Source organism: Strix uralensis, chromosome 20 (assembly GCF_047716275.1).
Source record: "Strix uralensis isolate ZFMK-TIS-50842 chromosome 20, bStrUra1, whole genome shotgun sequence".
Lineage (NCBI taxonomy): Eukaryota > Metazoa > Chordata > Aves > Strigiformes > Strigidae > Strix > Strix uralensis.
In genome coordinates, this window is record NC_133991.1 from 1,699,422 (window position 1) to 1,725,713 (window position 26,292).

Consider the following 26,292-nt stretch of genomic DNA (forward strand, 5'->3'; position numbering starts at 1 on the left):
CAAGGTTTGTGCTGTTCCTGGAACATCAAATGGATCCATACAGAGTAAGAGACATTCACTAAGGTGTGCTCTTACTTTCAGGATCTGTCCCTCCTTAAACGGGAGCTCCTCTTCTGCTGCATCAGGGTTAGGAGACATGGAAATAGGATCGTAGTCAAAGAGAGCCACAAATATTCTAATGCCATCGTCTTTAACAGAGGTTTCTGAAGTGGTGCTCCTTGGAGGACCTGCGTGCAGACAGGAGACACACCAGAGAGAACGTCAGCACCATTCCACTGCCATAGGCCTGCACGGCTCAAACGCTGCCTACCAGCCTCTCCCCTGCTGTTTCCAACAGCCTCCCTCTCTCCTGCTGCCCAACTCTCTCCCCCTTTGCCCACTCACCTGGACTAGAGAGCAAAGGTTTCTGCGTTTGGCTTCTTCTTACGCTCTTGTTCGCTCTCCCGCTGGGAGCCTGCCAGGCAGCTGTGCCAGGCAGCTCCTGGCCCCTAGGATCTTTATTACCGGACGCCTGCAACAGGAACCACCAGAGAGTTAGTAGCAGCCTCTGCCTTCCGACTCGCGTGAACAGTGCTCAGCCCAAACGCACTCCACAAAGAGCAATGCATCCAAATGCAACATTCCTCTTCAGGGACACTCTAGAGCTGAAAATACCAAGGGAGTTGGAAAACAGAACGAAGTACAGGCAGGCACCCTGCCAGGCACCTGTGATGATCCCCTTGGTGAGCATGAGGATGCAGGAAAGGGCATTTCAAGGAAAGGCAATGACATTACAGTCATCATCTACACAAAGCTTTCACAAATCAGCTTATTTCACCAGGGATTCTCATTTGGGTCCCACAGCCTCCTGCCATGGGGAGGAAGACCCAGTGAGAAAAGGAATACTGCATCGGCGACACTCGGTCATTTAGCAGGAAAAGCAGAAGCAGCTAATACAAGAAAAGCCACGGAGCAGCACAGAACTAAAGAATCTCTCAAATATTCTTCCAGACAATCCTAGAGAAGGGTCCTTTCTCTGGACAACACTGAACAAAGCAAGATACAGGCAGGCCAGGGAAGCAGAGGGAAGCTAACGCCACTGCAAGCTGCTTCAAAGCCAGAATAGGAAAAGTCACCCAACCCTTTTGTGCAAGGAGGTGCTACGTATCCCCTTCGAAGGATGTTCGAGCCTCCTTCTCCAGCCAGGTGACTTACAGTCCAGCTCCCAGCCCTGCTCCTCAGAACTGCTCTCACATCTCAGTGCTTCCTTCTCCTGGCAGAAGAATCGCAGGCGCCGGCTCGGAGACCCAGCCCACTCCATACCCTGCTCTTCCATCGTCTCCAGTCTGGTCAGGTCCCTTCTGCCATCCGTGTGGGCAACCTCAGATTGACTGGAGCAATCACTCCACTCCGCCTGACAGCTCTGGGACCTTTCTGACCACAGCCTACTCTCAGGGGGGGATGCACAGGTCGAATCCTGATCATCTTCAGAGTCATATTCAATGTCTATTTCCAGGCTCCTGGGGCTGGAGCAGCGTGTTGCCATCACAGCAGGTTCTGCAAACCGTGAAACCACTGCTTTCATGTCGTTTTTTCGTAAGGTGCCTTGTCTGGCACGACTGTACATATCAAACCCCTCCTTACCACCAGCACTGCTCACAACGTTCAGCTCTTCCCTGAGGCTAGGAGCTCTGTATAACCCGCCTCCCATCTGGCTGCAGTTGCCCAGCAGACGACTGCAGTGCTCTGTTATATTATTCTGTCTCTTCCTACCCATCTCTGGCCGACTCCGGGTCTTCTCTCGGTAATTATTTCCCTTCTTCTTGCTCCAAGCAGGACTTGCCCCGGTCCCAGACTTCGGGTCATTCTCCTGGTAGTTCCAGTTCCAGTTTGCCTTCTTCTGACTCCAGGCCAGTGGGACAAAGGCAGGATTCACATGGTCAGCATCCCCTTTGCTCTCCTTAACACTGTGGTCCTCCTGTGAAGTCTGAGTGGACAGATCCATGGAGGTATTACTCCCATCTGCCTTTAGAAATGGCTCCTTGACGTTGAGAGGCTTCTCTGTCCTTCCTGAATGGTAGGTAACTGTTTCCAAGGAGTCTTGAGGGTCTGCCTTTTCCTCCATAACACACTTCTCATCCTCATCTTCATCCTCATCCTCAGTCACTTCAGGGATGCTAAACAATTTCTTGCTGTGGTTCTTCTGAAGTGGGAGCTCTAGTATCCTCTCCAGAATCTCCTCATCGCTGTCAGTATCACAAAGATCCATCTGTACCCAGCCCCCGAGAAAAGCCACAGCCAGGACAAGCAAAGGAAAAAAGAGAGGAAATAAACATTAAAGAGAGGCAAAGTTACAGCTGATTCCCTCCCAGCACAGCAGTATGGAGCGGCGACTGTGGTCTGCAGCGAAGCAAGGGTAGGAAGCAAAAGAGAGCAATGGGTCTTCTGGCAAAAGACACTCAGATGAACTAGCAATGCAGCGGAAAGCAAGAAAGGCCAATGCATGAAGAGCTCCCTCCCAGCCTCTGCCTCTACACACACAACTATCTGCAGCACCTTTCATCCCGCCCCCTTGATTCCCCACAGCTTCAGCATCCCCAGTGTGGGATGACGGGGCAGGAGAGGCACAGCTCCTCCACAGCTGTTCACTGCATGTTAGAGCTGACGGGGTTCCTCCCTCCGCAGGGACGACTCTCACAGCCCTCCCTTGCCTCTCTGTCCTCGCACTGGAACAGACAGAAGTGACCCTGGGGCAGCAAGGCACCCCTTGGAGATGTTGCTACTGTGGGAGGCCCTTGCCTAGGCCCTTCCCATCATCTGTCAAGGTCCAGCTCTACAGTAGTTTACTGTCTGCAAACCCAGGTGAATCAAGTTGCCACAAATACACATGAAAACCCTTTACCTCTAAGGGGTCACGCAGACTTGCAGCTGGGTAAGAGCCTACCAGGTTACATAAAACTTTTGGGGAAAACACTGCTGAATTTTAAAATTTTTCTCAGACCAACAATAGAATTTATGTTTTGTCTCTTACTACCTTTATACTAAAATAAAAGGTAGAATCCCAGATGCACTGTGTAATTTAGGTTGGAAGATACCTCTGGAGGTCTCTTGTTCAACTTCCCTGACAATTTACATCATGACATGTTCTAAAAATATTTACAGATAGTTTACAAAGCATGTGTAGCTATTGACGTTTTAAGCTACAGGCATGAGCAGGCCTGTTCAGAGATAATTAAAAACTGAACCACATGGGGAAAAAAAAAGGCAGTTGTGAGCTGCCTATTGATTATCCGAACCTCCATAACTTTTTCCAAGCAAGAGTTGGTCTCGAATTATATTTAGAATTGGTTGAAGGGGCCCCCAGAGATCTCCAATTCAATCTCCTAATTGCAACAGGACTGTTGCCAACAGTAAATCAGAGTCTTTGCTTAGCTGAGGCTTGAAAACACTAAAGAATGGAAATCCCCCACCTCTCTGGGACCTGTCCCAAGGCTGCACCACCCTCCTGGGAAAGAAGTTTGTACTCATCTCCAACATGAACTTCCCAAACAGCTCATGACTCATGACTGCTGCCTCTTTTTATATCATCTGTCATGAACAAGACAACTTGGGCTCTCTTATCCTTTTAATCATCCTTTAAATAGTTGTAGACAGCCACAAGATCTCCCACTAGCCTCCTCTTTGCCAGACCAAACAAGCTCAGCTTCCTCAAACTGTCTTTACAGGACACATACGCTAGGCTCCTACCTTGTTAGCACCAATCAGGAATATGCAGAATTTATAAATGCAACCATAAAATAAGTCCAGTAAGACTTATTTTGGCTGTTTAGAAAGTTGTGGGTTTTGCTTTTGAGTTTTAATATATGGCTTTGAAATTAACTTATTCGAGGTTTTAAAAGCAGCACCCTCCATTCTTTCATCCCCCAAATGCTGAGTTGGCTGAGGAATCTTGAGATAACCCAAAATGTTACTACATAGACAGAATCCTAGAAAACAGCCCTGCTGAGACCTGGCCTGCTTCAGTCACCATCCTCCCTCACTCTGTAAGGCAGTGCTGGGAGCTCTGTGCCCTAAAGCTTCCTGCCCCTGATGCCCTCTCACCATTCAGCATCTTGTCATGCTCACACCCTCAACTTGTCACTGCCAGAACAGAAAACGATCACTTTATCAGGTCAAGAAGCACCAGTTTGCTCAACTCAGTAGGATGTGCATGGCTTTTTGGTGTTTCTTTTTCAGAAAAAAAACCAAAAAAACCCACAACCACCCCAAAACATTCAGGCCAATAAAACGTTCACGAAAAAGAGACAAAGAACAGCATTCTTGACTATTCTTATTTCCTCTTTTCTCCTTCCACGGAAACTGTTTTTCTTTCATTTTTTTCCAGTGCAATCCCAACAACTGGAGCAGCCCCAGCACCTCCAGCCACCAGGCTCTCCCGGGGCTGCTGACACGCTGCACTGCAGGCCCAACCTCCCCACCTGGGAAGCAGAACCCCCTTCAGAAGGGGAAAAGGAACGGCAGCAAATTTGCTGCAGAGTCATTACACTGTCTGCTACTGATCATTTAACGCTCACCAGACCCATCCCATCTGTGCTGCAGACTAGCAGCCACACAGGTCAGCATCATGTTTTTGGTCGCTTAAAATAAAAATGAGGGTGCTTTATGCTATACTGGCATACCACATTTCCTGCAAATCTTTCTAATTTCTCAGTCACTCAACCTCAACACTTTCCCTCATGCACCTTCAGCTCAACTGACATAATTTGTATGATTACATACCACTTTCCAGTCATGTAGTTTTAAGCACACTACCTGTCACAGATGCATTATAGCACACTACCTACCTTTAACTGTTCAAATTTGTAACATGAATTAACGTGATCACTCACAATTCAGCTCAATCAGTACTTCCTCACTTGCAACGTGTGAACTGCAAAGCCATGGCTCTGCTCCTACAATCCATCCATTCCTACACCAAGGTCTAAGCAAAATAATCTGCACTAAGCTATTCAAATATATATATTTGAAACGCCAAATGCATGCCAAGATACTGCATGCCTGTTTTGCCTGAGAAGGGAAGGTGGGTTGGTACAGCATCTACAGATGGGTGGACTTTACAGATTCCTGTGTATTCACTATTTATATCTATATTAAGAACTTAATCAATAGGATTGATTTTTAACCCTGGGTTCTAAAGTTCACATTACATTGTGTGTTCTTCCAACTAATTAAACCCTGGGTACATTCATTACATGTAAACACCCTTCCCTCTCACAATGAACTTGCATTTTTACTAGCTTAAGAGAACACTGGGAGTAAAAGCACAGCAGGCAGGAAGGTAGCAAAGCACTGTTGAGAGCGCTGGGCTCAGACCAGCACCTCCTCCTGGGAGCTGATGACATGGGATGGCTGCACTGGCGCTCCCCACAGGCATTACTCTGCTACAAGTTACCTTTTCCCCATTCTCCCGGGAACATGGCTCTCTCTGGTCCCATTTCTTCTCTTCGAGAGCTTCTGAAGACAGTTCATCTTCCTCCTCCTCTTCCAAAATATCTGAAAGGTCAGAACTACGGTTGTGCTCAGCAAAAAGGGTCAGCTGTCGTCTTCCCATTTCAGACATTTTTTCTTCTTGCTATTGAAAAGCAAAACAGATTTCCTCAGTCCTCTCAGGCACCCTATTTCAGCAATAAAGTAGCATTTTACCTTTCTCTAGTACACATATGGCTAAAGCGTGCCAGGAAATAAGTCGGGTAGCACCCAAATGCAGCAACTGGCACATGTGTACAGACACACAGAGACACACAAAACTGGCAGACGCATCTTATAGCTTGCAGAAGAACAGTACTGCATAAGATCGTAAAACCTAGGGGTGTCAAATACAATCCACATCCCTCCAGGGGCAGATACATTCAACCAAGGTAAAACAAACCTCTCTTTTCACTCTGGACATTTCTTTCATCACCTCCTTGCCAGGGGACAACCTCAGGAACTCCTGGCAGCTGCTCCCACCCGTACTTGCATCTTGGAAGGTGCCCTCTGTCCCCTCAGCCTGGCTGGGGGAGGGCACAGGCTCTGGGCTCAAGTCCTTCTCCTTTGCCTCTTTCTTTCTTTCAGCACTGGGACCTTCTGGTGACTCTTCCACGGAGCACGCATGGCAGGTCTCCACACATATCTTCACACTACTGTTAGATGGGCTTTCCAGCTCTGGCGCTTTGCTTACAGATTGCTCCATCTGGGAAACAAACCAAAAAAAGGTCATCACAAACAATGAAACCTGGGGGAGATATCACACAATACTTGTGCACCAAAAGGGGGCCCTTACCACCCCAAACTGACACAAACACTAAGTGTTATGCACTGTTGATATATGAATATTTTGGCAGGCAATTTGCAGCTGGGAAGGTTGGCTGGCCCTGGAACAAAGCCCTCCCTGTCATTAGCTGCAGCTCTGGCCACCATACGTGGCTTATGTAAGCCACCTAAGAGTAGTGACAATAACTAGTTTTAGAGCAGCAAGAAGAGCTATACAACAACGTCACTTCCCACTCATCTACCACAGGAACACACCAGCTTGCAGGTTAGCTTGAGCTGGAGGTGAGGACACTACCCCAGCACTTCTTGGAGCTGGTAAGAGCTGTGAAGAAAAGGGGAATTAATGAAGAATATACACATAGAGTACAACTGCAGAGACTTGTGGTCAGGTCATCTAGTTGGATTACAGAAATTTTAAATTTTTGTCTGTTTTCCAGTCAGTTCAGTCTGATGTTTAAGAAAAGCTCTGGGAGATGGAGGAGTGGAACCCCAGAGATGAGGAGGGTAAGGTTGGCCTTCATCAACCACCCTTTTCTCTAACCCTCACTCTAAAATAAGGCAGCCTCCACTGTATTTTGCAACGGAGCACAGCCCTGTCCTTATATACTAGGAACCCTTTGAAAATACTTACAGGATCACATCCCTAGGGAGATTTAGACACTGCAGAGGCTAGTTTCTAAATGTCCCATGGGCTCAGGCAGAAGTCAGAGAGGTCTAATCTCTGTTTACTCTGACAGCTAGGATCCTTCTGCCGTGTTTCCCTTTGTTGACAGCCAAGTGAAGACACACATCTCAAGAAGAATGATTTGCATCCTGGAAGCACCCATTTCACTCCACTGACTACAAAGGAGGCAAAGAGACCCACCAATGCGTAGCCATCTACACTAGACATCTAAATGTGGGCAAACAAATCACAACAGTTGACCTGAGGTACTGTGAGCAGCAGATGACCAGGGGTTGAAGAATGATTGAAATTTTGGACTCAACATCTCAATTCTTCTGTGTATTTACCTGGCCTTTGGTCTTGGGCCCACACACCTGCTGATGTTCCAGCAATTATCAGAAGTCTTCCCTGCTTTTGTCTAACTGAGCCTTTTCAACCTCACACTGCCATGATTAATGCTGAATTTAACAGTTTGAAGCACTCCCCTAAGTCCCCAGTGTCAAAGGGGAGAATGGGAAAATGATCCTTTTTCCTGATATAATTCATCACACCCCAATAGGACCCAGAGCACAGTGACGCCAGCCTAACACATCATCATCAGTGGAAACATCCTTTTCACCTTCTATCTCTGATGAATTCTTGCTTTCCTGACTCTATTCCTGCATGCACACATGTGATCAAGTGGTGAGCTTCATCTGCTCTTCCCAGTACACAACAGCAGCCATTACTCCCTGCTGGTTTCTCAACCACTGGAAGATGGCCCCAAGGCAACAGTGTGTCACAGAAAGATGATCAGTGGCATTTCGTTCCACTCCCCAAAATGATCCATTCTCCTTCCCAGCACACATGGTATTTACCTGCACTTCCGCCCCTTTGCCCAGGCCTTGCAATTCTGCTTCCCCTGAAGGGACAGGCTCCGAGCCCTCACCGGGGAGCACCGTGCTGTCAGCTGGCTGAGGAGGCACAGTCGGGCATTTCTTGTCTTGGGCAGCATCCGATCCCTGTGGGGAAGTGCCTAAAACCTGCACCAAGGAAGCACTGGGAGAGGAGAGGTGCGGTGGTGAAGAGGCTTTCTCTGGCAGAGATCGCGTGGAGCCATCAGGGCTGGCGGAGAGATCAGTCAATTTGGCATCTGAGCTATCAGTGGGAACTTTTTGTCGAAGCAGGAATGCAGCCGTCTGGTGCGTGGCTGGGCTGCGTGCAGGCAGAGAGCCCCTGGCTTCTCCACGGGGCAGTCTAGAGGTAAAAGTGGTAGAAACAGCAGAACCTGCAGGTGAAGAGTGGTGAGAGGCTCGCAGCAAGACCGAGGAAATCTGGGCTGGAACTGAATCCACTGACTCCCCATACAGAGACATTGTTCTCACAGAAACCTCCCGGCACACCTGGAACATCTGAAGCTGGGACAAGTCCACCAGGACACTCCCAGCTGTTGGAGAAGTAACTTCTATCGCCTGCAAGCAAAAAAACCAGGGAGCAATTATTGATTGTGCACAGCTCAGCCCTTCTGAGAATGACAATTCCTGAACCCGAATTTAACAACAGACCTCAAAGCTCTTGAGAGCAGGCATGCAAAATTCTCACCCTTCTGCACAATATCAGGGAAGAATGAAGAGTAAAGAGAAATTGTTACCATAAACATTCAAGAAATGATACACTATAAAATATGACTATATTCCCTTCTACTCCAGGTTTTAATTCTCCTTGTTCCCTACAGTTTAAAAGGCTACCCCTTTTTCTGGCCTCCCTTTTGTCTACCTTCCCAGACTCCTCCTTTTTTGGCCTGTGTAGAGGAAAAAGCATTTCCATGATACAAGAGCAATCATGCAACACAGCACCACTCTGTTTTGCACTGTGCTCCTTAAAACAGCTGTGGCTTGCCTCTCCCATGGCCAATGGCACATCATGCGTGCAGAAGACCACAGACCACTTTTAATACAGAATATCCTTGGAGGTTCTTTACCAATATTTGTACCGGACCCTGAGGTGTTTGCACACCTCTCCCTTCACCTGTCCCTAATTTAAGAAAGGGCCGGAGACCTACACCTAACTCCTCATTGTCCAGAGACAGGCCCCAGGTGGTGGTAAGGTTGTGTACTTGTACTTGTACTCTGTCCATGCCCTGTGGACTCACTGTTTATTAAGCTCATTGCTTCCCCAAGCATCAAGCTAGTGCCTAGGGTGAGACGGAGGAGGCTTGACACTAATTGTCCTGTTTTGTTAGTGAAAGGTCCTGCCACAGGAACTTTCCTAGCTTAGTTATATCCAGAACAAGTCAAAAATCTGGACAGATGTCTTTTTTGGTGTGCATCAGTCAAAACAAACAGCCCAAGCACTGTCCCTTCTCTGATATCACTCCTTTCCAGGCCAAAGACTGTCACTGCTCCTCATGGCACGCCTACTGGATCAAGCTTTCCAGGTCTTGAGGCTCTGCAAGTGCCTGCTACTACTGCGCCAGCCTCCAGCCACCCACCCGCCCGTAGGTCAGCCTGGCAGTGCCAGCAGAGTACCTTCTGTCCATCCGCATACACGGCGTAACCCGTGACTCGAACCCCGTTGGAAGATCCTTCAGCATCAATGGTGACAGGTAACCAGCTGATAACCAGGATACCTGGAGAGGGACCAGCTTCTACCTGGACATCCAAAGGAGCATCAGGTGTGCCTGTGAGAGACCAAACAGATCTTCCTCTTGCTTACCTGTCTGCAGCATAAAGCTAAACTAAATGCTGGTTAGAATCAAAAAGAAAACTCCCACGCCAGACTTGTCACTGCAGAACTGTACCAGAATAGCCAAAACTAGTCTTGGGAAATGATAGACAGAACCAGAGAAAATAAGGTGCTCTTGTTCTGTGCAAGCTTTAATGAAACAGAAAACAGAACTTTGCAAAAGTAGCTGAGGCCAAGATGCAGCAACCCTTAGAGCAAGGTCACGGCAAACCATGCCCTGAGAGGCATGCTGCTCAAATCAGCAAAGGGAATGTCTTCCCAGAGCAAATGAAAACAAAAGAGGTAATAAATTTTTAAAATAAAGGAAGAAAAACATTAAGACAAAACAGTACAGCATCTCAGGCTTTGGGACCTAATAAGCCTCACTTCCCTTCGCCCCAAGGCTTCATAGCAAAGGAATGAGAGAGCGCGCTGCTCCAAGCACTCCATGCACAGTGGCAACGGGCATGACTGCTCTGATACCTGCTAGTGGGGTAGTGAAGTGTATCACAGCTGAGTTCTGCTCCTGCCCCTCTGGGACCTCTTCCCAAGGTGTTTTCAAGGGCCGGGCCTCCAGCTTGGCAACATACTGAGTGCTCGGCTGCAGGTTGTGGAAGGTGTACCAGTAGACCCCAGGTTTCGTTATGTCACGCTCCTCCCCATTGAGGTACACCGCGTGGTTGTAATTGCTGTTGCAGGGAAGCCACATGACCTCTGCTGACGTGGCAGTGATGCTTCTGACTTTCAGCATAGTTGGTGCCACACAAAAATCTTGCCCCACAAAGAAAGTGCACCGCAGTTTATCAGAACTGCCTTGCTCTGTCACAGTCTGCACAGATACACGGTAAGACTTTGTCTTTAAATCCAGCTTTTCAATCACTGCTTTGGTCTGAAAGCCACTCTTCACATTTTGACGTAGCTCTTCATCCACATAGATGTTGTAGCTTTGTATGTCTGGGCAGCCAGCTGGCAAAAGAGGTGGTTCCCAGCCTACAACTATGCTTCTGGCAAGCTGCTTGATCAAAGACAATTTTCTTGGGTAAGGCACTGCTGTATGACTAACAGGTTCCTCCTGGTCTCCTTCTGTTCTACTGGCCAATGGACTGATGCTACTCTCTTCAATGGAGAGATCACTCTTATCTCCACTGCTGGTGCTTGCACTGACAAAACTTTTCTCCTGGTATGAACTATGGGTGAGATCATTCAGCTCCGAAGGCAGAAACGTCATGAGGTCATCATCTGAAACTCGCTCAACAAAATTGGAGGGGACCAGCCCTCGCCGGCCATCCATCAGCTCCCCTAAACGAAAAACAGGAAACCTGTTACCACTGCACCTACCGTTCAGCCTTCCAACCCATCTGTGAAGACAATGTGACAACATCTACGCTAGGTCATAACTGCTCTGCAGTCGGGAATGAAAAACAGCCTCTGGGAGATTTTTCCTGGCAGTTTCCTGCATTTCCTAGGGCCTGCCTAGTTAGATCCTAATGGCCATAGAGAGAAGACTCACTGTTCCACTCACTCCGAGCCAACTAACTAAAAAGCTGTTTTGGGTAACTAGCTAAAGGATTTTTCCTTCTTCATTATCCTATTGTTCCTCATCACAGCTTTTTCACTAACTTGTCTTTTCCTAGCCTTCCCAAACTACGCAGATTGATGATTTTATGTCTTCTCCCAGCCATACAGATTTGGGTTTTGTAGCACTTCCTCAAGAAAGTCCATCTTTCCAGCTCTGTATTCAGCTCTGGCCTTCTTTTTAGTTCCCTCCTTTGTTATGCTAGCTTCTGTAATAAAGATGTCCCAAAAGGACCCATGGGGACGACTGATATGACAGCACTCTTGGCACGTGCAAGAACCATCAAATCACAGTCAAATGAGCAGTGCGTAGGGATTGCACTTACTTTCCCCTTTCAAACTCTACCTACAGCAAATCAATTGAAAGCAGGGAAAGCAGAAAACATTAGTAAAGAATAACCTTTTTATTCTTTAAACAACAAACAAACAAACAAACAAATAAATACATGAGAAGCTTGGAAATAGAAAGAAAGAGCCAGAACACTCAAAGAGCAAGCAGTGCAACATGGCATGCATTTGCCTCAGCTCTTGCAAAGCACCTCAGTAAATTAGGATCCTTCATCCCATTGAATCAGTCAGCTCCACAAAGAATCTTCATTACAAATTTACATTCTGCAATTCTTGGTTCCAATTTCATTTGCCTATTTGTCAACCAGGATCATGTTTTCGGTGCCAAAAGAGAAACACACTGTATGACACCAAACAGGATAACAACTGTAGTTTGGACTGCTTATCTTATATCCTACTCTGCCAAAAGAGCAAGAGGGAATTGAGGCCATCAACTGCCTACGGTCTGTGGCTCCCTACACAGTCACTGGGAAGAGGGAAACGGACCATCTGCAGAGGGTGCCCAGGACTGAACATGTTCCTCTCCATGGCTAGGGAGGAACCATATGGGGATGAAACCTGGAGCTCAGCTGAAAGCAGTGGCAAAATTCCCACTGAAATCACTAGACTAGGATTTCATGTTTTAGACTTAAATTAATCATCACATAAATAAACCCTTTTCCAACAGAATTTGCTCTTCCCTCTAACAAACTAACTTTGGGCAGAAAACCTCTATCTTGAGGTTTCAAGATTCACTAAATTCCTCTCTCATTTTTTTAAGAGAGATCAACTCTCCACAGCAGTTCGGTCACATTTCATTCTACTAAAACACACCTTCAAAGAAGCCATCTTCATCCATGTCTCCATAGATGTAAATATATTCTCCAGCAGTCAGTGGAAGCTCTGCCTCTGGATTTTCATTAGGTCCATCAAAAGGATTGTAGCTGAAATATTTACAATATGAAAACTTACTTTGTATAGGAACTTTCACAGCAACACATTCAAGCTGTGATATTAGATCACCCTACAATTCACTGGGACTGCATCCAGTTTTTGCAAGCAGCAAATTCCACAGACAAAGGTCAAGACTCTAGTTTATGGTTTTATATATAACTAATAACATATTGCTCCATGTCCAAACAGCAGACAGGAATGATTTTCTGAGTAGCAGAACAGATGTCTTGTGACATCTGAAGGAACAGATCAGAGTGACTCAAGAAAGCGTTTAAAAAAAGATTTTAATTACCTGAATGCCTGCTGTGTTTCTGAGTGTACCAAGTAGATAAGTTGCAGGACTCTGCGTTTCTAAAATAGACATCCTTGAATTCACCTGCCCTGTTAACTATTTTATGTAGATAGCTCTCTACATTTCATGTACTTAAGTTTTGAAAAAAACCCAAACAAACAAAACCCCGAAGCATTGAAAATGCCCCAAACGTTTAAGGTACACTTCAACAGCCATATGACTGTCATGGACAAGCACAGCACAGCATCTCAAAATTCTCATGTTTAAAACCCTAAGAATGAGCTGATTTGCACAAGAAAAAAAGTTACATGGGTGAAGAAAAGGTTTCTAGCCTTTTTCTTCATTATTATCCAACCCTCAGGATCCAAGTTACACAACTCTCTGCTGTAACTCCACTTTTTAATCAGCAGTCCAAAAGCTCCACTATCATGAAAATGATAAATACATTGGTGATAGGATTTGGACTCCAGGTAGTACTAACCTGCCTGCCCAGGGATCCTTCAGCTAATCAGAGGGCCTATCACAGGAAAATGCCTCATAAAAACCCTTTATCTTTGCAAGCACCTACTGCTAATTCCTGCTCTTTACTCTTTAAAGGGGATTTCAACACGCCGAAGCAATGTTGTCCTCTTTATGACCTGAGTGAGACCCAAGACTCTGACATGAAGACACAGATCACATTTGATCTGCTCCTCACAAGCCCAGATTCATCCCAGTTCTCTTCCTCCCAATCCACAGTCTAAAAGCTGAAGGGCATCCAATACTTTTTGAACTGTAAATAGCTACTGGCTATTGCTCAGTGGATTGCAACAGTTACCAGAAAAATTTGGGTTTATTATATGCATTTTTTTTCCTTCTAAAATTACAACTAGAATGATTTTGGTCAAAAACTTCAAGATTTCTGGCCTGAATTTTTCTTAATTGTTGAAATAAGATTTTCTTGGAGAAAATTTCTTGGACTGTTGTAAAGAAATCAGACATTTCAAGGAATCTGTCAATTCAAACCCAATTTTCCATCCAATACCATATTTTAAAAAAAGTTTCACACAGTGCTGTTCACTGAATAACAAATGAGCTTACTAACTTTCTATTAAGCTAAGCACATTGGGTTTGCTTGTGCAGGAAATAACAGGTCTCAAAATTCCATGGAGGAATAAGATACATGGTCTAACCCAATATCCACCCCTAACAGTGGTGAGTCCTAGAGAAGAGTGTGAAGTAGGCAACTATGAGATGCCTAGACAAGAAATGACTCAGTACCTGTATCGAGCTAAAAACACCTGGAGCTTTGCAGGGCCTTGGCTGCCTGGCTCTGGCATTACAGAGATGCTGTCAACATCCAGTTCTTCCATTTCACTTGCCGTGTCCACCTAAAAACGTATGATATGGCCCAAATCAGAGTGGTTCAAACATCAGTGAACAAGTCCTCTAAGCTCATGTATGGGGCTAAAGGACCATCTGGAAGAATGACTTTTAAGGTGAAGAAGTAGTAATAAGAAGCAACAGCTCCAAGTTGCAGCTTCAGGGTTTCCAGTCAGACATTAGGAACCACTCCTTGCCCAGGTGAGTGATGCAGCTTTGGGACAGGTTCTGACTGAGGGGGGGGGATTTCCATTCTTGAAGAACTTAGAAACTCAGCTAGGCAAAGCCATGGCCACACTGATCTAGTGTTGGTGACAGTCCCACCTGAATAAGAGATTGGACTAGAGATTCTGGTGGCCCCTTCCACCCTACATATCCATAATTCAGTATATTCATTTCTTGCTACCTCTAAATGGTAGTTGTCCCTATGTGCAACATAAATGATAATCTGAACAAAGGAGACCTTATAGCTCTATTAGATGTCTAAATCTCCAAGCACTTTTGTTCAGGCAGTTCCCCTCCAGCACCTGTAAATACTTCAATGTAACGTTTATGTATTTTCAGAACATTAGAGCTTTGGTTGGAAACGGTAGGGCCATCTAGTCCAAACAGCCAGTTCTGATAACAGCCAGCAGCATATGCTGAAGGAAAGAGTACAAGAGACAGGGCAAGTGTGATACTCATCTTCGTGGTATAGCATCTCGCTTTCTAGCAATCAGCTACTTATGGACCTCCTGAGATGGAGGCTGCACCCTGAATGCATTGGTGGCTACTGGCCGAAGCAGCTTTGAGAAATTTGTCTTGGTCTTTTTGATGCCATTGTCATCTGGGAATTTTACATCCAGTGGCAATGAATTATGTAATGCCATCATATTTTTTGAAGAAATGCACTTCCCTTGCCTTTGTCTGAAATGGTGCCCATGAACCAATTCAAGCTGCCTTTTTAAAGCAGACCTCAAGGCAAATGTATTATTGATGAGAACCCATCACAGGGACCAGAATACAAAGCAGGTATTTTTCCTAGTATATGAACTGCCAAAGTTAATCTCTGAAAGAGTTCAGAGCACCTTTTCAAGGCAGTGTACTCCTCGTAGCGCAATCTTGCATCATGTCCTAGAGTGACAAACACCTGCACCTTGTAACACCCGAAGGTACACCCAAATGGAGAAGCTTTTAGTAGCCTGGCTAACACTGGAGTGTTCCATAACCACGTGTTGCTGAAGTCAAATGCTCTACACGCTGGCTCTTTTCCAAGGGTCCCACAGTGACCTACTGGCTTTATCTCTCCATGGAGGCATGGTGGCTTCCAAGCTTTCTCTTCAACTAAAAAATAGTAATTTTTCCCACTACAGAATTGATAGTAGTCACATACCTGTTCCTCCCCAGGTGTGACCTTCACTTTGTCTCTGAACACGACAGCTTCTCAGAGCTCTTACACAGCAGTGGGCACTGCCTGCCACAGCAGCATCCCTTTGTTAGTGCCCTGGCCTCGGCAGCCCAAGACTTCAGAGCCTTCCACACACACAACGAGGCACTCCATGTAGCCTCAAAGGTTTTAGCACTCAGGAAACATCAGTGGACCAAAAGAGCAAAAGCTGTCTCCCATGCCATCACACCCAGCCCCACTCAGAACACTCCTTTAAATTGTCACGTCGAGTAATGGACAGCAAGGAGTATGAAAGACTGCTTAAATGAACCCTACAATACTATGTAAGAGCTCCTGGGGATGAGAAGCAACAACCACCTATGAAATCTTGGTGACACAAACAAGCAAAGCCTATTAATTTCATCCCTCTGCTAGCACAAACTCAGCATCTTTTCATGATTTCTTTCACCAAGTAAAATTTTAATATCTAAAAGCACCAGCAAAGAAGTTTAAGCCCGTCATCCACAGCTCAAGGCCAAAAATAGGCTGGACACAGTTCCTCAGCATGTTAAAAATAGCAGTTTGTAGCCTTTGTGTGTTTTAACAGTAGCTGAGTTGTCACAAGGAAGCTTAGCAAGAGCTTTCCCACACTTCCCACCAATCGACCTCCCCATCCCACGCCTTCTCCAAGCTCCCAGCACTCTGTCTAGCCAGTTGTTTCCTTCCTGGAGCATAGGAATATGTTCAAATGAGCATTACAATTCATGGGCATCCAAGGCCTTTTTAATTTTTTTCCTACACCTTTTCTCTTGTTTTTCCCCTATTTTCTTCAGGCAGCCAGGAGGGAATGAATGCAAGATTATTGGTGCTCTCAGCAATGCATTTCTTCCCTCATGGCTAGAAAGCACAGGCTGCAGAGGGACTCCCATACTGACCTCTGGAGTTGGGCAGGATTTTGGACTGTTCTGCATGGATTCTGATTTTGAAGAGTTTGTCTGAGATTCCACTTTCTTGGCTTGTTTCTGAGAAGTGGTAGCAGCAACTGGTGTGCCAACAGTGGCATCAGGTGCCTGCTGTGATGACTCCAACTTATCAGTCTCTTCATTGTGAGGCTTCTTTGCATCCTGGTGAGTGGGCAATCCAGGAACAGTTGATTCTGCAATAAAATAATCTGTCCATTACTTTCAGCCACAGGCAGAATACAAGATCAGCAGTGAGCATCACAGTGAGCAAACACCCTTTAGAGCAGCTCAAGTCTCTAAAAATATGATTCATTTAACAGTACAACAGACTGGACACCCCGGGCTCGCTTCGGTCAGAGAAAAGCCAAGTTCTCTTTATGACTACAAAATGAACCAAAGCGATTTACAAGAGAGAGACAAAGATCCCAAAAGTTAACTAAACATTTGCATTGTTTCCTTTACACCTTTCCATTTACAGCAAATAACAACTCATTTGTCAAAACACTTGCAGGCATCTCCACCAATTACCCTTCTCCCAGTGGGGCTGTGGGGTAGAGTTGCACAGAGCCAGAGGAAGCTCAGAAGCCACCAGTGTAGAGGTGAGAAGGTCAATTTTTCCTGTTTGAAGCCGGAATTGTTTGAGTTCCTGAGACAGGAGGCTGAACTGCTCTGTTTGACTGCGACACTGGTCTTCTAGATCCTTCACCCGGGCCTGACAGGAAAGACACAAGATGAGGCACAAACCCATATCAAAACCACCAGTGAAGCTCTGAACAGCATTTGCCTTTGCTGCATCTTTTCAGTGGGTCTCAGATGCCAAGAACCTAAAGGGGTGCCCTGCCCAGGAATGGTCAACAGAAACTGGCAGCTCTGCAGCTATAGTATCCTTGAAAACCTGAGATTCATCATCTGTTAGGAGACTGACTGCAAGCTCAATTAAGAATTATCCCTGAAATGCCAGGTTGGAACTTCAATATCCTACCCAAGCCCTGCACAAGACCAGATGAGATAACTCAAAGATAAATAAATTCTACATGTTTATTGGAGGATTAAAATCACAAAGGAATTGCTCTCCCAGTGCTCTCTCTCATCCATCACTCCAGAGGCTCCAACAAGCTCCCAAAACGTTACCGTGGCCTCCCCACCCTTCTGGGCAGGACCTCCAGATTGTCCCTCCAGATCTTGGCTCCTCCAGGCATGAGGAAGGGCAGAGAGCATCAGCATCCTGGCCTGTGCTGCAGAACGTTTCTTTGATGTGGGAAGCCCAAGTGCTTTGCCACTAGGTCCTACAGGGATGATTTGCTCCAGAAAAATGCATGCTGAGTAGAAGAAAGCTAAGATCTCAGCAAGATTAGATGCAGGGGAGCCTTGGGAAAATACTATGGAGAGGCAAGGATACATTCCTACTAGAGAACCATTTGTATTTTCTAGTATTCTCTTTCTATCATCTCTAGATCTTCCCCTTCCAAAATACTGCTGAGTCCTGGCTGTCCTTACACATCCCCACATACTCCCTAGCTGTAGGCATATCAACTGCCAGAAAAATGCAACTGCTCCTTTCCCTCTTCTACAGTGCAACAGCTTACTCTGGCTTCCTAGACAGATATCCTGTGTAGAACCTGCTCATGCACTTCAGGTAATAAGTAAACAAAAAGCATTAGTGCTGGATGGGAATATATTATCTCAGCAGCAGTTCTTCAGCTGAGTTAATGAAGAAAATATTTAATTTGGCATTAGTGCATCTGGAAGAGGTGCAGGCTCTGCCTTGCAAGAGATGACATTTGTTCTTTTTTCTCTTTGGGCTGAGATCACACCAGGCTTTGCAGTCACTCATCTCATCATTTTGCGTAGGTAAGATGCATCAAAACAGATGACTACATTGTGCTCTTCAAAGTTTTCCATTCTGCAAAATGCTTTTGAAGTGTCTTTTTCTCCTTCCAACTCAAAAAAAAATCATGCCTTGAAATATTCTGTGAGACAAAGTCTGGTTTTTAGGCAGCTCTAAAAATAACACATCTGACCTGGAAAAAGCTTTCTTTCTGGTCTCAGAGTATTGCAAAATCTTTCTAGCCACACTCTACCAACTTCCAAGTGTGAATGAATCTTTATTTTAGTGGGGCATATCTGTTTTAAACATGTCAATTTAACACTTGTTTCCTTCACAACTACCTAGGAGCTCTCAGTCTTTAAGGGAAGCCTGGTGAAGTCTCCATAGTCTGGAAAGAAGCAACTCTCTCTGAACTGAAAGAGATTATCAGACGCCATGAGCAACTTCCAGAAGCATCTGCATTCTCCACTTGCTCAGAGTCAACTCCCTGTTCACCAAGTCATGTTGTACAGGATTCCTCTGCAATCATAAGGGTTTGAATTTACTTACAGTTAAGATTTTTCACATAAATGCTTCTCCCCTATGCATTACATCTTAACAGAGAAAAGAAACCATGAACAGTAAAAACAGTTGCGCTGGATCAAAGAAGGATTTCCTCTAGAGCAACATTCGTCCCCAATTCCACCGTGGGACACAGCCTGTGACAAGAGGCAAGTACAGAACGACTGCAGGACCAGAGAGGGTGTTCCCATCTTGTCTGGAGACCCCAGCTAGCAGATGCATCTGGATATTGTGTTTAATAGCATCACAATAGTACCTTGGTTCTGTAAATGTATTAATCACAGTTTAATCCATTTATACTGGTGGCCAAGCCAATAGCCTGTATAATCCAGTTTAATTCCAAGATACCTCATTACTCATGTGTTAGATCTTGTATTACTCAAAACAACGTACAAACATCTCTTAAGTACTACTGCCACATCATACACAATGCGTCCTTCTACCAGACTACTTGCAGAGGTTCACACAGAGCTGGGCAAGCAGCAAGTTTCCAGGACAGTGCTAGGAGACAGGGGGATGAGGAAGAGGAGCCTAAGGACACGGCCAGGAGCTTCGGGGAACCAGCAGGAATCAAGCCCCAGACACAGAAGAGAGAAAAGACTTTTGTGTCTATGCCCAACCCAAAAAGAGGAGAAAGAGGAGCCACACACCAACTGAGATCGAGTAGCATGACTACCAGAAGAGGCTGCAAGAGCAGGGAGCAGAGAGCTTAGTGGGGTCAGTTTAACCACCAATTCAGGAACTTGCTTTGATTTTCCACACCAAGCTAGACCAACCACCACCAGCTCAGCCCTGTCCTCTTAGACACTCTCCTTGGCTGCTCTATCACACTTCTCCTACAGATGATGTTCCCCGTCCCGATGTGCCTTGTTACCTTTCTCTGTATCTTTGGCTATACGTTTTTGAGATCAGAGAATCACAATTTTTCTAGAAGGCAACTCTGTAAGTCTGCAGTCCAAACTCCTGCTCAAAGCAGGGCTAATGCTAAAGGGATTAAAGGAACATCCATAACTCCACATAGATGTGGGTGCTACTTCTACAGCATGTGGGCACACCCTAATAATGTTCTTGGGCTGTTCCCAATTCCTTTCCTAAAAGATCCCAACACTGTACTTGCCTTTTTGACCAGACCTGTGAATTGAACTGACATTTTAAAAAAACACCCTACCTCCAACATTGCATTTCCTGCCACAACAGGCAATGCAGAGCCCACCACTGTGCCTGGTTAGTCATGGCTGCTTCTCCTCCACGTGCAGGCCTCTGCACAGTGTTACCTGTCATTTAATCTCCCCGTTACTCATGAGATCTTCTCACAGCTCTGCAGTCAGACCTGAAAGTGACTGCTGAGAGCAGTATTCTACCAGGTACAAACCCCATCACTTCCATTTAAGCCTCCTTTCCATCTTTTGTGAATAGGCTGGCTCACACAGCTCCCAGACTGTAACTTCATTGGTTACTACCTCTTCTGTGAAAACTGTTCTTCACGTTCTCTGCTTCCCACCTTCCACCCAATTACAAAGCCAGCAGAACCCATCTTTTTCTCCACGACACTTTCATTTGCAATGATATGGCCATGGCTTTTGGGTTTTGAAGAAAACACTTCACTCTTGGACTGCAAGTCGTTCCCAAAAGACCTTTAAATGTATGTGACACATGGAGAAGGTGCACAGTTGGATGACTCTAAAATTCTGGAAATGCCAAAAAAATAAAGCTCCTCATTCTAATTGGTCAAGAAAGCAAAGCATTTAAACAGAAAAGCAGCTGCTCCATCAAACTCATAGTGGTAGCTCCTTTAATTACATTTCTTTCTTGGATGTGACACTCTTGTAATCTTTTCCAGAGTATAGTTAAAACAAGAATATCAAGCAACTGTCAAAGTCAGGACAGAGGAGAAAAATGTCCTGTTTGACAGGATTATAGCAGTACCTGCATGCAATCCAAAGTACTCTGGTAGCAAGAAGAAAAGCAAGAAGATAGAAAACCACATCAGCAATTACACTAGCCAAAAATCAACAATCTGCCAAAAATAACCCAACCCTCAGTTTGAATGAAATTGTTTTCTCACCAACTTACAGTGCCTGCCTTGTTCCATACTGAGATTCCCACCTCATTCCCACAAGCATCTGCTTGCTAAACAAAAGCCAAATCCCACATACCAAATGCATGAATAAGATAACCATGTACTTTTTGAGGGCCTCCAAATCACAATATGCTTTGAGTGTCAGTGCTAAATTTCAGCCTGTTTTCCAAGCCATGATCCATAAAATCAACATAATGGGCACTTTGTGTCCAGAGCTTTCCCCAGACCTGAGACGAGGAGTGCTGGGAATCAAGGCACAGTTCAGAACCTGGCTTTGACATTGATTTCAAGCAGCTAACAGCCTGCTCAGTCATGCACCCTGCTCTTAAGTCAGGGAAAACAAGTGAAGTTAAACTCTGTCCACCATATTTCCCAACTAAATTCTACACAGGATTCCTGAAATCAGGCTGTCGCTTTTTGCATCTCTGCAGTGCAAAAGGCAGTTGAGAATCTTGTCTCATGTACTTTGGAACCACTACTGAACTCCTTCATTCCCAGGACCATAACCCTCAAGGTTTTCTTTCTAAGCCAAGACAGTCCTTCTATCCATGGCATTTCTGCACACAGCAACCATCGCACACCTCTGCTCAGCCCCATCACTGCCTTATCACAGAACTACAGAATAGCTGAGGTTGGAAGGCAGCTCTGGAGATCACCTAGTCCAACTCCCTCAGCTCAAAGCAGGGTCAGCAAGAGCAGGTTGCTGAGAGCTTTGTCTAGTTGAGTTTTGAACATCTCCGAGGAGGGAGACTCCACTTATGACAATCACGTAACTGAGCTCTTCCAACAGGCAAACTCCACACTCATTCTTCATTAATATTACATCAAAAAGCAATCCAAACACATGCGGAAGTGACAATATACAGTGTAGGCACTCAAAATGCCCTAATTTTGCCCTACACTGATGTTCTGGAATGACTATGATTATAGTCAAGTTGTTTAAATGACTGTTGCTCTACATTAAATTAGCTTTTAATGACAATTTCTCTTTCTTTGGTCCACCTTGTGTTATTGACTTACAAAGCAACATGAAAGCAAGAATATTTAACTGGTGAGGCTCTTGCAGAAGAACACAACCAGCCTCTCAAGCACAGAACAAAATGACTGTCCCTTTCTTCCTTTGCACAGTTTTAAACCTAAGTAGCTTCTCCAGTTCTTCAGTGCATTAGTTCAGAAAACATTTGGCAAGCATCAAACCTCTCTCCACTGAAAAGCTTCTAAGAAGCCACCTAAATACCAACTGACCTAAGAGTAGCACCCATACCAGCTCTGATCCTGTCTCTGCAGCCAATAGCAGATGTCCCAGAAAGGATGTGGCAACTGGGCAATATATAACGTCACTTCCCCATGATATTCACCCAGACTGCAACAATTTTAATCCCACCCAGTAGGAGCCCAGCACTCTCGGGCTCTACAGTTCAGATACAGGTCAGGCCCCCTTCAAAGGAGATGCTACTTGCAGCCACAGAGCAATCTCTTCCATCAAGGGCACCCACCATCTCACTGAACTCTCCTGGGTTCCTAACAGCCACAGAGCTGCTGCACAGCAGTGGACACAGGCAGCTCAGCCTGCCACCTCTGACTGTATGTCACCACTACAGACAGGGCCACGGCCGCATTAGCACGAGATCTCACTGTCCAGCTGTTGCACAGTGAGGCATTCTGCTCAGTCTCAGATGGTTTAGTCCTCAGAAAACCTCAGTGGACTGAGAGAGCAGAAGCTGCCTCATTTGCCATCACACCTAACTCCACTCTCTGGCAGCCACTAAATCACCACATCAAGTTTCAGGGTTTGGTGCTTTGCCTTTGCAGCTCCAGGAGTCCACAGCTAAGGTCTTCTCCAAAGCCATCCTGAGAAACAGTGAGATAATGCAAATCAACACCAAAACAGTGCTCATCACATCTGCCAGGCTGCACCATTAAGCTGTCTGCCATCACGACAAAGCCTGTTCTGTGTGGATGTCAGAGCACTCGCACAGCTGGTCCCAGCCTAGCAAACGGGATGAGGGAGCTGCCTCAAACGTCATCACTCGTTATGCTCAGGCAAAGGCCACATTTCTCCTTTTTTTCCCTAATAAAAAGCATAGAGCACATATACACAAAAGGAATTTCAAATCACATGGACACAAGTATTCTTCCTCCCTGCAGATGATTGTGGAAAATAGAGCAGGCAGATCTGAGGTTGGTTACTTAACACATCCCTGAAACAGTTGTTGGGCACAATCTGAATGAAGTAACCTATCCAAGGACTGAGCAGGCTGGGATTTTATCCCTGAAAACTTTGGCCCAAGAGACTACTCTGACAGCACAACCCATACCCGTTCACAGCAGCAACATGTTGCATCTGATCAAGACATTAAAGCATTTTGTTCAAGAACCAACAAAACCCAGGGCATCATGAAAGCTGACATTAAGAACAAAAGATACCAAAACTGCAGCCACTAATCCATCTTGTTGTCTTCTGTCTTACCTCTAGAAGCTGTACTGCTCCTTCATGTTCTCTTTTTGCCTCTGCCTGTGCCTAAGAAGAAATAAGAAATGGAGTAAATAAGAAGGCAGCCTACCTAAGTTCACTTCTACCTTCATCACCTTCTTGATAGACCATTATAGATTTAAAATACTGTACAGACTGAAAGTGTCTTTGGAGGATCAGAACTGCCATTCATGAGAAAAGCCCTTCACTTTGCTCAAGTACCAGAGTTCACCCAGACACAGATACTCTTTCCTGGTTTACTTTATCCTGTAAACTCACATACACCTCCTTCATACATGACACTTCCAACGTGCAGCAGTGCCACCACTTTCCAAGGATTCAGAGAGTAAAATGTCCTTTCTCTCACACACTACATACCTGCTGCAACCGTCTGACTTCCTCTTGCTTCTCCTGCAGGACTAGCAGCGCTTCCTTGTGCTCGACTTCCAGCTGCTGCCTCCGCTCAGCCACATTTCTCATGTGCTGCGGAACAATTCACAGACAGCTGAAGGGTGACATTACTGAAATACTGTCCTGTGTCCTACCATGGGCCATGAAGTCAAAACATGGCCTGTATTTCATGTCATCATTAAACAGAGCAGAAAGTAAGAAACTCTTACCACAAGCCAGAGCAACACAGTCAAAAAATCCTTAAATCAGTGATGGCCACGATCAGTGATGGCCTTAAATCAGTGATCCCCTTCCACCCAAATCCCTGAAACAACCTTTCTAAAGCACCTCTGCCCACTTTGGAAGGCCAGGATCCAGAATCCCGCAGAAGCAGAATTCCCGACGGAAGCACAGAGATGAAAGAATGGACAAAAAAAAGTAAAGAGACAACATGTGCCATCCAAAAGCAGTGCTGAAGTGTCTGGACAGCCCTTCCAGCCGTGTCGATCCTACTGACCTTCAGCACCTGCTCTAGATTCTCCAGCTTGGTTTGGAGTCCTTGATTCGTCTGAATTACTGAATCCCGTTCCTTAGTAACCAAAACAACCTGCAATTTCAGGTCAGCATTCTCAGATTCAACCTGAAGAGAAAGGATTTTCAATTAGCACAAGTAGCCATAAGTATTCCTTGCGTGAATAATGGAGGGCAATTTATTTCTGTATCTCAATAGGTCGTTTTGCAGACCTGCATACCAAAACCATGACCCTCCTCTCCCTTTGCTGTCACTCAAAACAAATATACAAGCATTTGTACCAGTCTTCAATGTGCTGAACACTTTATTTGCACATACCACTTCTCCCACTAGACTCATCTCCCTTCACCACTTGCAAGGAGGAAGGGACTGGGATATGAACAGGCTACATACTGAAGAGATACAAAGAGAGCACAAAGGTCTACACGCTTTTTCAATCCTAGATGGTAGAATTAAACACAGAGAACAGTACAGAAAGCTCAGCAGTCTGCTGAAATCATTTTTACCTCCTCCACTTACTACAGGAAATTCCAGCAACATATTTTGGTTCTAGAGTACACTACGGCTTGATGACTATTAGCAATGCAGACTATTTCCACTTAGAACAAACAGTTATTTAATATGTGGGAAATCTTATGCATGGTGGCAACATGGACATGTGGGACAAACAAGTGACTTTTTAACTCTTGTGCACTACATTTGTCCAGAGAAGGAGCTGGAAACAGAAACCCATGGAGGATACTCATTGGAGAACCAACTCTTCCACCATTCTCATGTACAACAACATGTTCCTACAACAAAACCCTCTGAGGTGCAGCCACTCTCCCCTGAAATCCGCTCTGCAAACTGAACAATGCAAGTATCCTGCCTTTGTCCCAAGACCTGAAGCTTTTGGGTTTTCCATCTGGCAAGGACAGCTCTGAATTGCAGGGGTGGCTTTCTCCCCTGCCCCACCATCAGCCACCAAAACCCCTCTTTGAGGGCAACAAAAAAATGTCAGAAGTGACTGCGCTGCTTGCAGTGACGGGTTCTGCTCTACTGCAGTGCACACCCCTCCCCACCAACCACGGTCTGTCCCTGGTTATGAATGCATTAACAAGTTACCACAGGTAAACCAAGTATGAACTTGAGTAAGGACAAAGCATCTCACTCAAGTTTTAGGGAACTCTGTAATAAAAATAGGGCAGTTAACTGCTCTGCTTGCAGTTACCACGGGGTACGCAGGACAGAGGTATGCAGATGGGCACATGACACTTAATCAGCTGGCAAATTGAAACCCCAGCATGCTAGCAAGTTCTCAGCAAAATTTTACAGAAGCTAATGCTCCGTCTGACAAAGATACTGCTTTTTACCTGTCCTGCCCATCCAGCCCTCTCGTTCAGCTGCAAGTTTTCTTCAGCCAGTCGTGCATTTTCACTTTGTACCTCCTGCAGCTGGATCTCCTGTCCAGAAAGAGCAGGCATTACTACACCAAGGCCCTCAGACTAACTCCCCAAATTATTCTGCAGAGCAACTCTGCTTGACTGCTGGTACAGGATGCTGATGGGATGCTGCTTGAGGGGTCGAAGGCAACAGTGTGCAGCACTGCTCAAGCAGATACCAGCCCTGTGCCAGACAATCTCTTAAGTTTCTTTTCCTGTTTACATAGCCTCAAAGCCCAGAATGAGAAAGACATTTCCTTGTCTACTTCACAGCTCCAGTGTCACATTATTTACATATTGCTGTCTAGAACTCCATCTCCACCTACAACAATTCATAAAGTTTCACTGTTGGTCCAAGATTAGAGTCTTCGTGACAAATTTCAGTTAAGGAAGAAAAATTATTTGAAAGAATGATGCTAAGGAGAGTTCTAGACTTCAAACTTAAGAGTTTTAAATGGCTGACTCTGAAACCAGGATTCAGTCTGGAGTTAAGAAAGCAACACAAGCCAGC

At 45.4% G+C, this 26,292-nt stretch overlaps 1 protein-coding gene across 7 annotated transcripts in view; it reads right to left on the minus strand.

Moving 5' to 3' along the window:
- Positions 1-26,292, minus strand: part of TSPOAP1 (TSPO associated protein 1) — a 71,203-nt gene that overhangs the window by 16,888 nt on the left and 28,023 nt on the right. For all 7 annotated transcript variants that reach the window (XR_012631766.1, XM_074890699.1, XM_074890701.1 and 4 more), the window contains exons 8-24: positions 25,713-25,802; positions 24,346-24,468; positions 23,817-23,921; positions 23,436-23,486; positions 20,812-20,832; positions 17,025-17,208; positions 16,470-16,690; positions 14,067-14,176; positions 12,395-12,504; positions 10,142-10,957; positions 9,463-9,614; positions 7,813-8,406; positions 5,909-6,211; positions 5,432-5,611; positions 1,121-2,248; positions 385-511; positions 76-227 (exon numbers count right to left, since the gene is read on the minus strand). Coding sequence is in view for 6 of the 7 variants with exons in the window: in XM_074890699.1 (XP_074746800.1) it covers positions 76-227; positions 385-511; positions 1,121-2,248; positions 5,432-5,611; positions 5,909-6,211; positions 7,813-8,406; positions 9,463-9,614; positions 10,142-10,957; positions 12,395-12,504; positions 14,067-14,176; positions 16,470-16,690; positions 17,025-17,208; positions 20,812-20,832; positions 23,436-23,486; positions 23,817-23,921; positions 24,346-24,468; positions 25,713-25,802 (4,467 nt within the window). In the remaining variant the exon portion in view is untranslated. The remainder of the gene's footprint in view (positions 1-75; positions 228-384; positions 512-1,120; positions 2,249-5,431; positions 5,612-5,908; positions 6,212-7,812; positions 8,407-9,462; positions 9,615-10,141; positions 10,958-12,394; positions 12,505-14,066; positions 14,177-16,469; positions 16,691-17,024; positions 17,209-20,811; positions 20,833-23,435; positions 23,487-23,816; positions 23,922-24,345; positions 24,469-25,712; positions 25,803-26,292) is intronic.